The sequence below is a fragment of the Sparus aurata genome, chromosome 21 (genome assembly GCF_900880675.1).
Source record: "Sparus aurata chromosome 21, fSpaAur1.1, whole genome shotgun sequence".
Taxonomy (NCBI): Eukaryota; Metazoa; Chordata; class Actinopteri; order Spariformes; family Sparidae; genus Sparus; species Sparus aurata.
Genome location: NC_044207.1, coordinates 3,879,480 through 3,892,887, shown reverse-complemented (window position 1 = coordinate 3,892,887; position 13,408 = coordinate 3,879,480). Strand labels below are relative to the sequence as shown.

General features: G+C 41.2%; 1 protein-coding gene across 2 annotated transcripts; it reads left to right on the top strand.

Moving 5' to 3' along the window:
* Nucleotides 1-33: 33 nt before the first annotated feature.
* On the top strand, nt 34-12,610 carry tgs1 (trimethylguanosine synthase 1). Of its 2 annotated transcripts, none has more exons than XM_030402500.1 (15): nt 34-270; nt 451-518; nt 716-843; nt 1,761-1,827; nt 1,928-2,005; nt 3,338-3,859; nt 5,543-5,666; nt 5,850-5,936; nt 6,624-6,774; nt 7,108-7,504; nt 8,523-8,684; nt 9,336-9,482; nt 10,704-10,920; nt 11,250-11,328; nt 12,224-12,610. In XM_030402500.1, exons 1-15 carry the CDS (start codon nt 155-157, stop codon nt 12,338-12,340), a joined length of 2,460 nt encoding a protein of 819 aa, XP_030258360.1. In that variant the 5' UTR covers nt 34-154; the 3' UTR covers nt 12,341-12,610. The 2 variants fall into 2 exon arrangements, with proteins under 2 accessions (XP_030258360.1, XP_030258359.1); XM_030402499.1 differs by having other exon boundaries at nt 713-843.
* Nucleotides 12,611-13,408: the final 798 nt, after the last annotated feature.

Genomic DNA, 13,408 nt, shown 5'->3' with positions numbered 1-13,408 from the left:
AAGATATGAGGGGAAGTGTCAGTCAGTATTTGCCTTGCCTTCCGTTCAGAGGAAATTGCGCCTGAACGTGATGCAGGAAGGAGCTCGTGCAGGTGACCGCCTTGTGTGACCGTGTGTGCTCGCGCTGCTGCTGCTGCGTGCCTCAGAGTCAGTCATGATGCTGGAGAGGAGCAGGGTGACGGTGGTGGCGGACATCTTCTTCAGCAGGAGACACTCATCTACGGAGGAGGAGGAGAGAGTCCACTGTCGCTGCTCCAGAGCCTTCGTACAGTGAGCGTCTCTTTCTTACTGCACGCACTTACGTGGATGTGTGATGAGCAGCACTGCACAGTGAAGTGTGGCCCCATGAAGTTTCAGCAGCTTTTTTCTGTGTGTGTGTGTGTGTGTGTGTGTGTGTGTGTGTGTGTGTGTGTGTGTGTGTGTGTTTTCTCTGCCTCTGCCTCTGTCCAGGGACAGGGAGCTGTACCGCTCTGACAACAGACTGCTCTCCGCTGACCTGACAGGCGCTGCAGTTAAAGGTATGTTACACCAGTCAGTACCAGACGGGACCAGGAACTATCACAGTGGTGTGGGTTCACATCTGCTGGTAAGTGAGTTCCTCGGCTGGTACTGAGGTTTGCCAGTGACTGACTGACGCTCTGACGATACACGCACACGCGTTGTGGGGTTGCATCGATGTATGAAAGTATGATTCCATAAATAAATTTTCCAGATGATGATGATGATGATGAAAAAGAGGAGGATGGGGAGGAGGAAGAGGAGGTGTTGGATGAAGAGGCTCAACTGATGGCCAGCATGGGTCTGCCGCTGGCCTTTACTTCTTCCTCTGGCAAGAGGAGAGCAGTAAGTGACGTTCCCTTTATGAAAAGTAATATTGAATGGATGGAGCAGTTCCTGTTGGGTCTGTTGTTTTCCCAAGCCAGTTCAGATGAAACCACAACCTCCTACATAAGAGTACTCCACTACATATGACAGCAGAAGCAATTTGGAAAATTAGAGCCCAACCAATACTGTTTTTTTTTTTAGGTTTCTTTCTATCCTGATACTGGGGAGTAAAACCATCCTGATAATGATATATATGCCCATATTCAAATAAACAGCCACATAATCACACATTCCTTTCACTGATCTATCCAGTGTGGTTGTCACGCCACTGTAGCAGAGATCTGTATGTAATAGAGGTGTCTGTTGTAAGATTCCATGTTATATTCCTCCTAAATATCAATATAATTCACCAGGTCTTATTTCATGTAGGACTGCAACTAACAAGTATTAACATGGTTCATTATTAACTCTGTAACACAATCGAAAAAATGCTTATCATAAATTTATTTCGAAAAGTTATTGAAACAAACTATTATTTAATAATTATTATTATTATTATAATTATATATTATTTGATTGTTATTATCATTATTATTTTTCATTGTCAATAGTAATTATTATTTGTATAATCATTGGAGCTCCAATTCCATGTGCCACTTATAACTTTGAGTACCTGGCCCTCTAAAGGTCTCTGCATGTGCCGCTTAACACTCTGATTTACAGTAAATTCATCAAATCCAGTGCACCATATCACTATTTTTCATGACACTGTAGCTGTCATATTACATGAACCAGAACTAAGCGTGGTGTCCAAAGGGAACTCCCCATTTGAGGCTTTCACATGAGGACATGGGCGTGGTTTAATCTAAACTTAGTTTGAAAAATGATAGACCCATTTGTGCCGCTGAATGAGCCTGTTTTTGGTCACGTGACAGAGAAGGAGGTCTAACAGGAGGCCTGCCTCTGAAGAGGAGGAAGATGAAGATCTACAGGAAAACAAAGGTAGTACAATCAAATTATTAGCAATACTATTACTGTTGTTGTTGTTATAATGGTGATGATGATGAGGATTTGTGGTGTTGTTTGTCTTGTTGTGATCTAGCTCATATAAACGAGATGTGTGATCCACTAGAGAAAGGAACAGGGGAGATCCAGGATACTGGCTGGGAAACCTACTGGGGTAAGGAGGGAAGACGTGAAGATTACTGTCAAGTACACATTCCTGTACACTTGTCCACTACACTGTTGTACAATTAAACCCAATGATGAAATTTAAAGGTGCACTTTGTAGTTTCTGGGATAAATGTTAATGAGCAGAGAAAGCTCTTGGCTGAGCCCAAACAAGCTAAAGAATCATCAAACTCTCTTTGTTTTCACAACTGAATAAACTGAACAGACAAACTGACCTCATAGGACACAATTTATACTGTTTTACTTTGTTTATACGTGGCGGACTCTGCCACCTTTCTAGCTTCAAACAGTTTTCTGGAACTTTATTTCCCTCTGAGAACAGCTGGTTTGTTCACGTATGGAAAAAAGTTTGTATTATTACTTCATTAAAATTGTAAAAATTAAAATTCCTTAAGAATTTGAGTTTCTTCTCCAAATCAACAATGTGTCCCTTTTGATGTTTTCCTTCAGTGGACTACAGTTGTAAACATGTTTCAGACATTGTTCACCAAAATGGACATAAAACTAATCTGTGTCTTGTTTTGCATAATTTGCATTTCTGATATGCACCTCACTGTGAAAATGTTTAGACATTTTTACACAAATTTATATGTGTATAATTTGGGATGCAGACTTATGCTTTGATGCTGGATGGAGCCTTTTTTTTTTGGGTTATCTAGTTCAGTTGTTTAGGAGAATCCTGTAATGATGCTTTTCTGTTAAGCTTCAGCTTCCAACAGCATGAGGGTGAGTGGATAATGGCTGCATTTTCATTTTTGGGAGAATTTAACCTTTAAAAGAAGTCGGGGGACGTTTGAGATTTTTTGATCCTACTCGAAAGCGCAAACTGGACAAGATTCATGCTGTGTAAAATCTGCCTCACAGCAATTAAATACTTTGGTAATGCAACTCATTTTCAGAACCTTGTCAGCCATTCTGACCCTAAGCTAACATCTGCAACCATAAAGAACTCTGCAAACCCAGCAAATCAGACAAGAATTGAGGAGATGGGGTCAAATCTGCTGTCACAGTTATGTTTTGATTTGCAAAATGAAGAAGATACATTTAAGATCCTACACTATCTGTAGGTCAGCAACCAATTTAGGCGAATGTGACGCCTGTGTACAAAGAGTCACATTTCCTTGAAGTGTATCCTCTTGTATTAAAGCATATGTTGAGATGAGGTAACTTAGGTAGACTCATCAGAGGTTTGGTTACTTGCAGCCAGTGTTCACCTGTCATCTTATCATTTTAAAGAGTTCAGGACAAACCATTTACACCTCAAATGTTAAACATTCTTCTCCCCATCCCCATTTTTCCCCATCTTGTGCATCTCCTGCAGCTCAACAGGGTGAAGCTCTACTGTGGAGCAGCTGGCTGGAGAAACATCCACAGACTGCAGAAGGTCCAGGATCAGTGACTGCTCCATGGGATGACCCAGATACAAAGGCTCTCTGGGACGAACATTCCACAGAGACCTACTACTCCTACTGGGAGCAGTACTCATACTGGGCGGCACAGGGCTGGAGTGTTGACCAGTCTGTCTGTAATGGAAACACTGCAGAAGAAGCAGTAGCTGTGGGGGTGATGGGCAGAGGCATAGAGACACAATCAGAGGAATGGCTGCATGGACAGACCAGAGCTGAGAGCCAACAGAGTGAGGAAGTCGAGACTCTCCATGATGGCGTTGAGGTTGTGAATGATCAGTTTGGACAGAAGTGCACATTAGAAACTGGTGGGAGCACTGTGACTGACTCAGAGACAGACAAACAGTGTGTGACAGTGGCTGATGATCCTTCTGATGGCGGGACTGATCGCAAGAGACCTGCTGCCTCCTCACAGCCGAACACAGCTGAACATGCAGGTGATAATTGTGTGTAGGTGTGAGTGTGTCTGTGTTTCAGTCAACTTTGCTTCCAGAGGTGAGGATTTTCCTTGATTCTAGATGTATCGTGCCACAGACGTGGGAGATCAGGAGTTTGTTGCCCACAAAATAATAGCCTAACTAATATTACTCATTTTTTTCCCATCTGGGGACATTTCAGTCATCATTACCTCATTGTCAAATGTGTCATGCTTCGCCCAAAATTCCTCAAGCTAGTATTTTCAGTGTCACTTATTCTTTTATGGCAAACTTTAAAAAAAACAAAAAAAACAAACAAAAAACAATCAAATGAAACACAGTAGGTTAGGAAAAATTAAAAAAATATACATAAATCAAATATATTTAGTATTGGTTACAATGTTTGCAATGTATTGGCACGAGCTTTGACAGTAGCCCTATCCTCGATCCTCTTTGAGTGCAGGGATCCTGCGCCAATTCTCCACATCTTCTGTGTGAACATTTCAGATGCAGATTTCTCTACTCCTCTGTTGTGGCTCTAGTGGGGTAGTATCAGAGGTGAACCGTACCAGTGTGAATGGATAAGCCGGGGGCGTGGAGCGGGGGCGTGTCAGTCTGATGGTGTTCACATTGTTATAACTAAACAGATCCTTCATTCAAGGATTTCATAAAGAGAAATGTCCCACATAGCAACATTACAGGACCAAACAACAGTAACGTAGTAACTGGTAGTGTCTTTGGCAACTTATATGAGGAAGAAAATACTGCAGTTATATGTGGAGAAGTGTCTGTCCTCCTGTCTGTCTTCCTGTCTATCTTCCTCTCTGTCATACTGTCTGTCTTCCTGTCTGTCATACGGTCTGTCATCCTGTCTGTCCTGCCAACTCTTCATCACGTTTTTGCCAGAAAAACAGCGTCTGTCCCAGGCAAAAAACTTGAACTCGCAGAGTATTGTGTTGTTGTTGTTACTGTCAGTGCCCCGACCGAGACTTCAGTCAACTTTCCCCCAGAAAACAGCCCCCTCCCCGCGAGTGACAGAGTCAGACAGCATCCAGTTTACTGATGGTGATTATGTAATTATGTAATTTAGAGCAAAAAATTAACTTTGTCACTTTCCAGGATGTTTGGTGGGTCAGGATCTCAATCAGCGTGTTTAGAAAAACAGGAGGACACTTGGGAAACACACTGGAAAAAAAACACACAGTGGTCAACATCATGATGTGTACCGCCATGCCTCTTTTGGATCCACAGCACCAGAGTGTTGTATAAATTGACTCACTGGTGAAGCTTTATGCCGTTGTGTGTGAACAAATAAAGGCAGAGAATCGGCGAACCTCCGGTGTGGAGATGATGCTGCGTCTCTGTGTGAGAAAGGCTAGTGATGGGAACTTGATTTGGAAATGCAAGCAGATTTAGGCCAGCAACTCACAGTCAGCCTGAAACACAACTCCTAACCAACTGCTTAGATGTCCATGCATAAAGAACACACCTGCCTCTGTTTTGCTTTTGTGAATGCCTGCAATTAAAGTTAACATTTGTGTAACCCTGATTTTGACTTATGTTGCAAAACTTGTGGTTCAAATGCCACCTTATTAACACTAGCTGTCCTGAGGCCATATTCTTATGCAAAATCGCATATATGTAAATGCACATTATATAAATGTGTGTGTTGTGCTGGTAAATATTTTGTATGTTTTGACTCAGGTTCCCAGCAGGCTCCTGGCCACTCTGACAGACAGAACGACTCAAGGAATAAAATGTCCAACAGAGAAGATGATGACGAGGATGACAAACCCCCAGGAGGAGGAAATGCTAAAGTCAAACGCAGGTGAGTTTCTACTGTATACGTATTTAATGTCTAGAAATTCCAAGCTTAAATGTTTCCTCATGGATAAAGGCACATAGCAGCATAAGGACCACTGTGAAAAAAATTGAGATCTTCTTTTCTAAGAATTTTGAGTTTAAAGTCATTATTTTGACAGAGACTTCTGACTTTTCTGTGTGTCTACAGTCATGAGCTGGATGTGGAGGAGAGCCCACAATTGACACCTGACGAGGCTTGGAGTAAACTGGGACTCAAACGCAGCCCAAAACCTCTGTAAGTCAGGTCCGTTTTTTGTTTCAATTCAGTTGTGCGTGCATCCACAGGATTCAGTTACATTTGCATTCCCTTAGGTCTCCAATAGAGTGTGGCACAGGCCGCATTCTTCTGTCCCAACCTGACTGAGTCTGAGAGAAAAGTAACACATACTCAACTGGCATCCTGTTTTTTAAGTCCAATAGTTAATGCAAGCTGAAGCAGTGAGTTTGCACAGTTGTAACCATGGTATCAGCTTGCCTGTTTACCCTGATTACAGACAATTACAGTGTAGATGATGTTGAAAAGGTATTGTTATACGCACTCGGATATAGAATAAAAAAAAGTATACATTTATTTTATATCAATTGTTCTGCTCTCTCTCGCTCTCTCTCTCTCATCATCACTTTGGGGCAGCTGAGTCCAGTCTAGCTGAGCCTGTTGCCCGCAGCGACTAACTGTGTCATCCAAGCTTGCACCCCAGTCAGCTGATTTGGGCCAATTAGCTCCACAGCTAACTGAGCTACTTACTAATAGCAGTTACTCTCTACAGCCGAAGATAGCTATAGCTGCCCCTTATAGTTCTGGAGCGACCTTTGAATTATTTAACATGTGTACTGTATGAAGTGTCATGTTGTTACATATTGGAGCAGTGCTTACACAGTAAATGTCTCTGTGAATGATGTTGTTCTTGTGTTTGAATCACAGGTTCACCAGTGTGTTAAGCTTTAAAGGCAGTGCTGGTCAGAAGCATCAGAGGTGGACTAAGAGAACAGTCAGCAGCATCAACAAACACACCAGGTTCACAGAGACGGCTGGAAATGACACACAGCCACAGATCAGCACCACCCTCTACAAGGTACCTGCTGTGTTTAAAGTGTTTAAGTGTTTAAAGGTTTCCACTGTCTGAACACCTGTAAGAGTGGGGAGGATGTTCTGACTCCTGAATTGTTTGTTTGGAATGAACTTGATTGGTAAAGTAATCAGAACAGAGTCACCTGAGCTGCCATGTTGGATATTCACACTCTTTTAAAGATGATTTAAATGATTTATAATTTAAAGACGATTCTCCAAACTACACAGTGTTCCACTAGAAAGTTTCTCAACCGCATCAGCTTGTAAACCAGCCTTGAGTGTATAGTCAGTGACAGAAATGGAAAGTAGCATTAAACACCTTGACTTTGTGTCACAGGTCCAAAGGTTCCTGGAAAAGAACCAGAGAGACACACGGATGACTCCAGTTGAGGCAGGTGAGATGGGAGAAGGATGCAAACAGGAAGCCGAGGACAGGCCTCCATCTCTGGGAGAAATGACAGATGAAGAGAGGAAGAGCAAGAGGACAGAGATTAAGAGTGCTGTGGAAGAAAATAAAGAGACCGTGGAAGAAGAGACTTCTATTTCTCTGTACAGTTTAGAGGCAGAAACAAGGACGTGCACTCAGCCCAGCACCTCCTCCAACTCTGCTCTGTGGACTATGGATAGTAAGAGTGATGAAGAGGAGGAGCAAGAGGAGGAGCAGCCTGGCAGACAGCTACCATGTCTAGAAATTCCCGAATTTCTTTTGCCTGATCCACCTGAAGGCAGCAGAGGTAAGTGTTGCATCTGTCAAATGATCCTGATAGTTTTGTGTTTGTATAGGTGCAGCGCAGTGGGAGCGTGACCAACACTCTTTTTAATTCAAAAAGGAAATAAAATGTTCACAGTTTGCATAATCTGGTTGAATGTTACAACGTTAAAGTGATGAGTTGCTGAAAGTATTTAGTTTTAATGCATGTGTTGAACAAAGGTTGGCATCTTCTCATTAACAAGGCTAAACAGCTCTTCGTGCGCAGCTTGTTACATTATGTGACATATGTAGCCAGCTGCACCCATACAGTATCGTCCTGTCATTCTGTGTGTGTGAGGGCCGAGGGGCTGAACGTCACTGACCAACACACTCAGAACAGCTAAGAGTTACAGCACAGGAACAGAAGCAGCAGCTGTGTTCAGGACCTGCTGTGAAAGTGTCCCGTGTCAGGCTTTATACCAGGTTCACTGTGGTAAGTATGGGAGCTCATTTCCACAAGTTAAAGACAAGGATAAGATGAAAACTAGGCTGGTGGATACATATTCCCATGGTAAGACATAACTGTGGGAGAAAAGGCAGAATCGGCAGATAGAGGTTGTGTATAATTCTGTCCTACCATGTGAATATATAGATATTTTTTTACCAAGGCTAAGTTTTCATACGTGTTTGGTCTTTAACTGGTGGAAATGGGCTCCCACAGGATGTATCATATCAGGGCAATCAATAAGCAATGTATCCATGATAAACAAGTCAGTGTCCTCTGGGTCATTGTGCTGCTACAGATCTTTTTAATAACAAGACTTTCTACTTCATATGTAATGCTGCTCCTTCTAGTAGGCCTGTGTATAACTACAGTATGTATGAAAACCACACTACAGCCCTGCATGCAAGAAATTGTTCCACCTTAGTAGATGCAGATAGTCTTTTTGAAGGAAAGGGGTCTGTTACTTAAACACATAGCAGAACATCCCTGGTAATAATATAGTCCTCATGAAACTTGAAACAGTTCTATAATGAAGAATGTGTATGTATGTGTGTAGAACGGAGAAGAAAAGATGGAAAGAAACTAAAGAAGAAGAACAAGCGAGGGAGGAAGCAGCAGGTCCCAGCTGAGATGGCAGCTGAACCGCAGCTGGCCAAATACTGGGCTCAGCGCTACAGACTCTTCTCTCTCTTCGATGAAGGGATAAAGCTGGACCGAGGTCAGTCGGCACTCTACATGCACTACTACATGCACTACTACAACTAACAGAGAATTCTCTACTAACAGAGAATCATCTGCACCAAATGAAAGGCAGTGGTTAAAGCCAGGTCTCCAGCTGTAGTGCTACTGAACCACAAGGGTGATTAGATTTCTTCTGACATTAGCATGAGCAAGTTCAGACTTAAAATTGGTGTAGAATCTCCAGTTTCTGATGGTTTCCATGCTGTTGAAGCAGATTGATGAGTTGTAGTGGGACAGAAGACTGAAGAAGTATTCCATTTGCTCTTCTTAATGTATTACATGTATTTTGTCTTCATATATGTGTATAAGTACTTTCGAGTGTTTAGAAAAAAATATTGGCATTTTATATTATTTCAAGTATTGAACCTCACCACAATGTATGTTTAAGTAATATCAGCTACAGAGTCACATGGGGAAAAAAATCCACTATCTTTTATAAATTGTGCAGAGTGAAACAGAACACATGCACTTGAGCAATTGAGAGCAATGAAAGCTTTCTCTGTGGGTTTGAAACAACCTTATAGTTCTCTTCTAGACTTCATCCATTTGACTTGACAATGTGGGTAATTTAGAGTTTCTTGGATTCTGCCTCTCACAAACACATTACTAACGTGTTTTTATGTTTCAGAGGGCTGGTTCTCTGTGACACCAGAGAGGATCGCTGAGCACATCGCCCTCAGGGTGGAGCACAGCTTCTCTGATTCTCAGCTGGTCATTGATGCGTTCTGTGGTGTGGGAGGAAACGCCATCCAGTTTGCCCTCACTGGAAAGCGAGGTAAACCTGGTTAACTGAGTTAACAATAAACTCACTCGCTACTTTATAAGGCATGGCATGCTAGTACGGGACTGGACCCATTTGGCTTAAACCTTTGGTTCCTTGCAGCATTCAAGATGCTGAAAACATCCCTCACACATTTTGTTCCATACTCACATGATTTTTTTTTGGGTTGCTTTTTGTATCTACCAAAATCTAATGGAGAGTGAGATTATGCAGGGAAGTAAAAACATTCTCGAACACCTGTATGCTCTATGGCATAGGTATATCAGACACTGAACTTGATGAGGCCAAGCCCTACTGATTACTGTAGAAAACACAACTTGATAACGTTATTGTCCTGGAGAATATTTAATGGAGGAAATTGCTTGATATTTTACATAGTTTCCTGATGAATTGCAGCTAGTTAGCTCATTTAGCATCTATAGCTAGGGGTTCTACCACCTGGCTGAATCTGCCAGACCGGGAGGCTACCACAGAAGCTTTGGACTGCCTGGAGAAGGTTTTTCATGCCCGGGCAGGGAGGAATCAAATGGAGAGGATGAGCTAATAGGACTACAAACTGCATGGCTAACTGAAACTATCTAACAGCAGCTAATGTTACAGTTAGCAGCAATTAGCAGTTACTTTAAGCAATAAGTAAAGCTATCTATCAATCAGGAAACTTGGTAAACCACCAAGCGTCAGGCAGAGCAGCCAGAGAACATCAGAGGGAAAACCAGAACACTTCCTTATAAGTATGATCCCGATCAAAGTCCAGGTCGGGTCTGCTGTAAATCACCTCTGTACAAAAAGACTGAGCATATGAATGAAAATGTACCCCTGTACTTCGGGGGCATCCTGTTCCTGGACCAGACCAAACCTTTAAAAACTGTATTCATCTGGAGAAACAGATATACTATTGTGTGCCATCTGCATGACAGTGGTATTTAACATTAAGATAAAAAGTGGTATCCTGTAGGAAGCATGTATAAAGAAAATAGAATAGGCCCAATATGCTCCCCTGAGGAACTCCAAAGTAAGTGATCCAGAAGTTACATGTGAAGACTTGAAATTAACATTCAAGCCTCTGAACTGCCCCCAAGTTTAAATGTTTCTGTTTTAACTCTGATGGAGTGAGTCTTCATGCAAGATTGGAAATGTCACCATCCCTGTACATACATATATGAAACAAAGGTAAAAACTGTGTAATCACTGTCTCTTTCTTCTACTGGTTCTCAGTCCTGGCCATTGATATCGATCCGGTGCGGCTGGACTTGGCCCGGCACAATGCCACAGTTTACTGCGTTGCTGACCGAATCGACTTTGTGCAAGGAGACTTCCTTCAGCTGGCACCCCGTCTCCGCGGAGATGTGGTCTTCCTGTCACCACCGTGGGGAGGGCCTGACTACCTGACAGCTGAAGTGTTTGACATCAAGACCATGATGGAACCTGATGGATATCCTTTCATGTTATTTTAACATATATACTGTACATCATGTTCTTTCATTAAGCAGAAAGATGATATGTCAGTGAATCCCACAATAGGTGTGTTGTTGTATTTACACATATTTCATTTTAGTAGTTGTTGCATTGTTGCACATTTTCAAGCCTCTCTCAACATCATCTAGACAAAATGTACACTTGTACATGAAATACTGAAGTGTAATTGAGCAGATTATCCTTACATTTACATAGGGTGAACCCTTGTATATTGAACACTCCATGAGCTCTCCTGTAGCACTGTGTTTCTTTTATATAATGATTTTCATCTTTAACTGACGACACATTTGAGATTTTCCGCCTGGCCAAACTGATATCAGACAACATTGTTTACTTTCTGCCTCGCAATGCTGACATGGATCAGGTCTGTATGTTCATTGTGTTAAGTGTGTGGGTGCACGAGTGGTGAACGGGACATAAATTAGGACATAAGTTATTGCACGAGAACACTAACATCATTTACTCTGCCATACCCTTTCTGTCTGTTGAACATTAAAGTCATCGCTTAACAATTTTGTAAAGTTGTTATAACTAAATGGACCTGTAAGCAGGAATACAGGGGTCGAAGCCCCCAGTGGAACTCCAATTTGTTATGACAGTGGATTTGTATATCTGATTTGCTGACAAAAGATCAATTCATTGAACTAATGGTAAAAATGTGTTAAAGAATACAGTACTAGCTACTGTAAAATTTTAACCACAATTGATATGGTCACAAACTGAATTGGCTTATTTATTTTGGTTACATATAGAGAATGTACCGGTACATACATTGCACTAGTTATGTATTAGAAGATACTGTATTTTGCAGGGACAATCCACATTCATTATCTACTAACAAGAAGACTGATGCAGCAGCACTTTTTCACTCGTTTTCACCATATGAGGATGGACAATCTGGAGCAGATTGAGAATTGGTGTCCCTAATGTGAAGTCATATGTTGAGATGTGTTTTTATTCTAAAAACTACACTGTATAGTCATAGTCAGAGAATCTGCAAAACATATTAACAGGTTCCAAAAATCTTAAGTGTAAATGGAGTGGGTAGAAATATCTACTAGTAGCTCTAATTCTGTGGTGTTACCATTTAAAGTTTGGATCACAGAATCAGTTTCAGGTAATATTTGAAAATGATACTACCATTACTACTACTATGACTACTTATTGTGATCTAGTTTAACAATATTAACTGTTTGACGGAGTGGAACAACACCTGTCTGACAATATATTATCTCTTAATTATGTCCATCTCTCAACAGATAGCCTCTCTGGCTGGTCCAGGAGGAAAGGTGGAGGTGGAGCAGAACTTGCTCAACAACAAGCTGAAGACTGTGACTGCGTACTTTGGCAGCTTGATAAAGTCTGACTGTGAATAACCCTGGTGACTGAATGACAAACCACAAGAAGAAGAAGAAGTAGTTTCTACTTTCTACCATCTCTCACCTTCATTTCCTTTGATTTATAATAGGCACCATTCAAGTACCAACAAGTAGAACAATTGGATTTACATTGTTGGTCATTTAAATTGTATACATTGCATTTTATGCAGAAGACTGGAGTTCTGAGAGTTTTACAACATCGATTTATATTTTTATCCTATTTTTATTGTACATTAGCACTAATAAATGTTTTTTCAGAATGTTAAATGTTTGGTGTCATCTTCCTTGTCAATAGCATAGTTGAATTACATAATTCAGTGTAGTTTCAGGCCTGGTAAAGTTAAGTAACAACAGAATATGCTTAATCTTGGATCACATGATGAGAAGCCACTTTAGATGAACTCTATGGCTTTACATTATTGTCATACAGAATCTTGGTGTGAATGGATCAAACGCAGTGACACACTTTGTTACTGCTTGAATTAAAGCCCTGGTCTCACAGTGGAACCTCTCCCCACCCTGTCTACCATATATTGCATTTCAGGTCAGATTTAAATCGAGGAACTTCATTAAAACTAACATTCTGTCTAAATCATGTCGTAGCATAATGCATAATATCTCAGTGATGTGCAAACTTTTTTATACAGTAGTTTGGTAATGGTTGCAGTGAATCTGAATGTGTTTGTATGCTATGTCTCAGTCAGCTGACGCGTTGAGACAGATCAGTTTGTAGAGTAGCGCTTCATGTACAGAGGCTGTCTTTGGCGCAGCAGTCCAGCTTTCAAATCTTTTCCTTTTCTCTCATCTCTGACTTTCAGTTTCATAATAAAGACGGCAAAAGGCCAAAATACATTTTAAAGAAATGCTTCATTTTATAACATTTTAACAGGTCAAAAAGGTTCAACCCACCCCTTCATAAGACTCATTGTCCCACCCAATAAATCCTAAAAACCTCAGGAGGTGTGATGGTCTTCAAATTCCCTGTGTTCCCTCGCTCCGTACAGCTTGTTCAGTTTATTCTAAGTCTCAGAAAGATCCAAAATGTATTTGAATTTTTTTTATTTA

Coding starts and splice junctions, on each gene's coding strand:
- tgs1 (XM_030402499.1), top strand. CDS start 155: ATGATGCTGGAGAGGAGCAGGGTGACGGTGGTGGCGGACATCTTCTTC. Junction 5,667..5,849: donor AATGCTAAAGTCAAACGCAG/GTGAGTTTCTAC, acceptor GTGTGTCTACAG/TCATGAGCTGGATGTGGAGG. Junction 6,775..7,107: donor TCAGCACCACCCTCTACAAG/GTACCTGCTGTG, acceptor TTTGTGTCACAG/GTCCAAAGGTTCCTGGAAAA.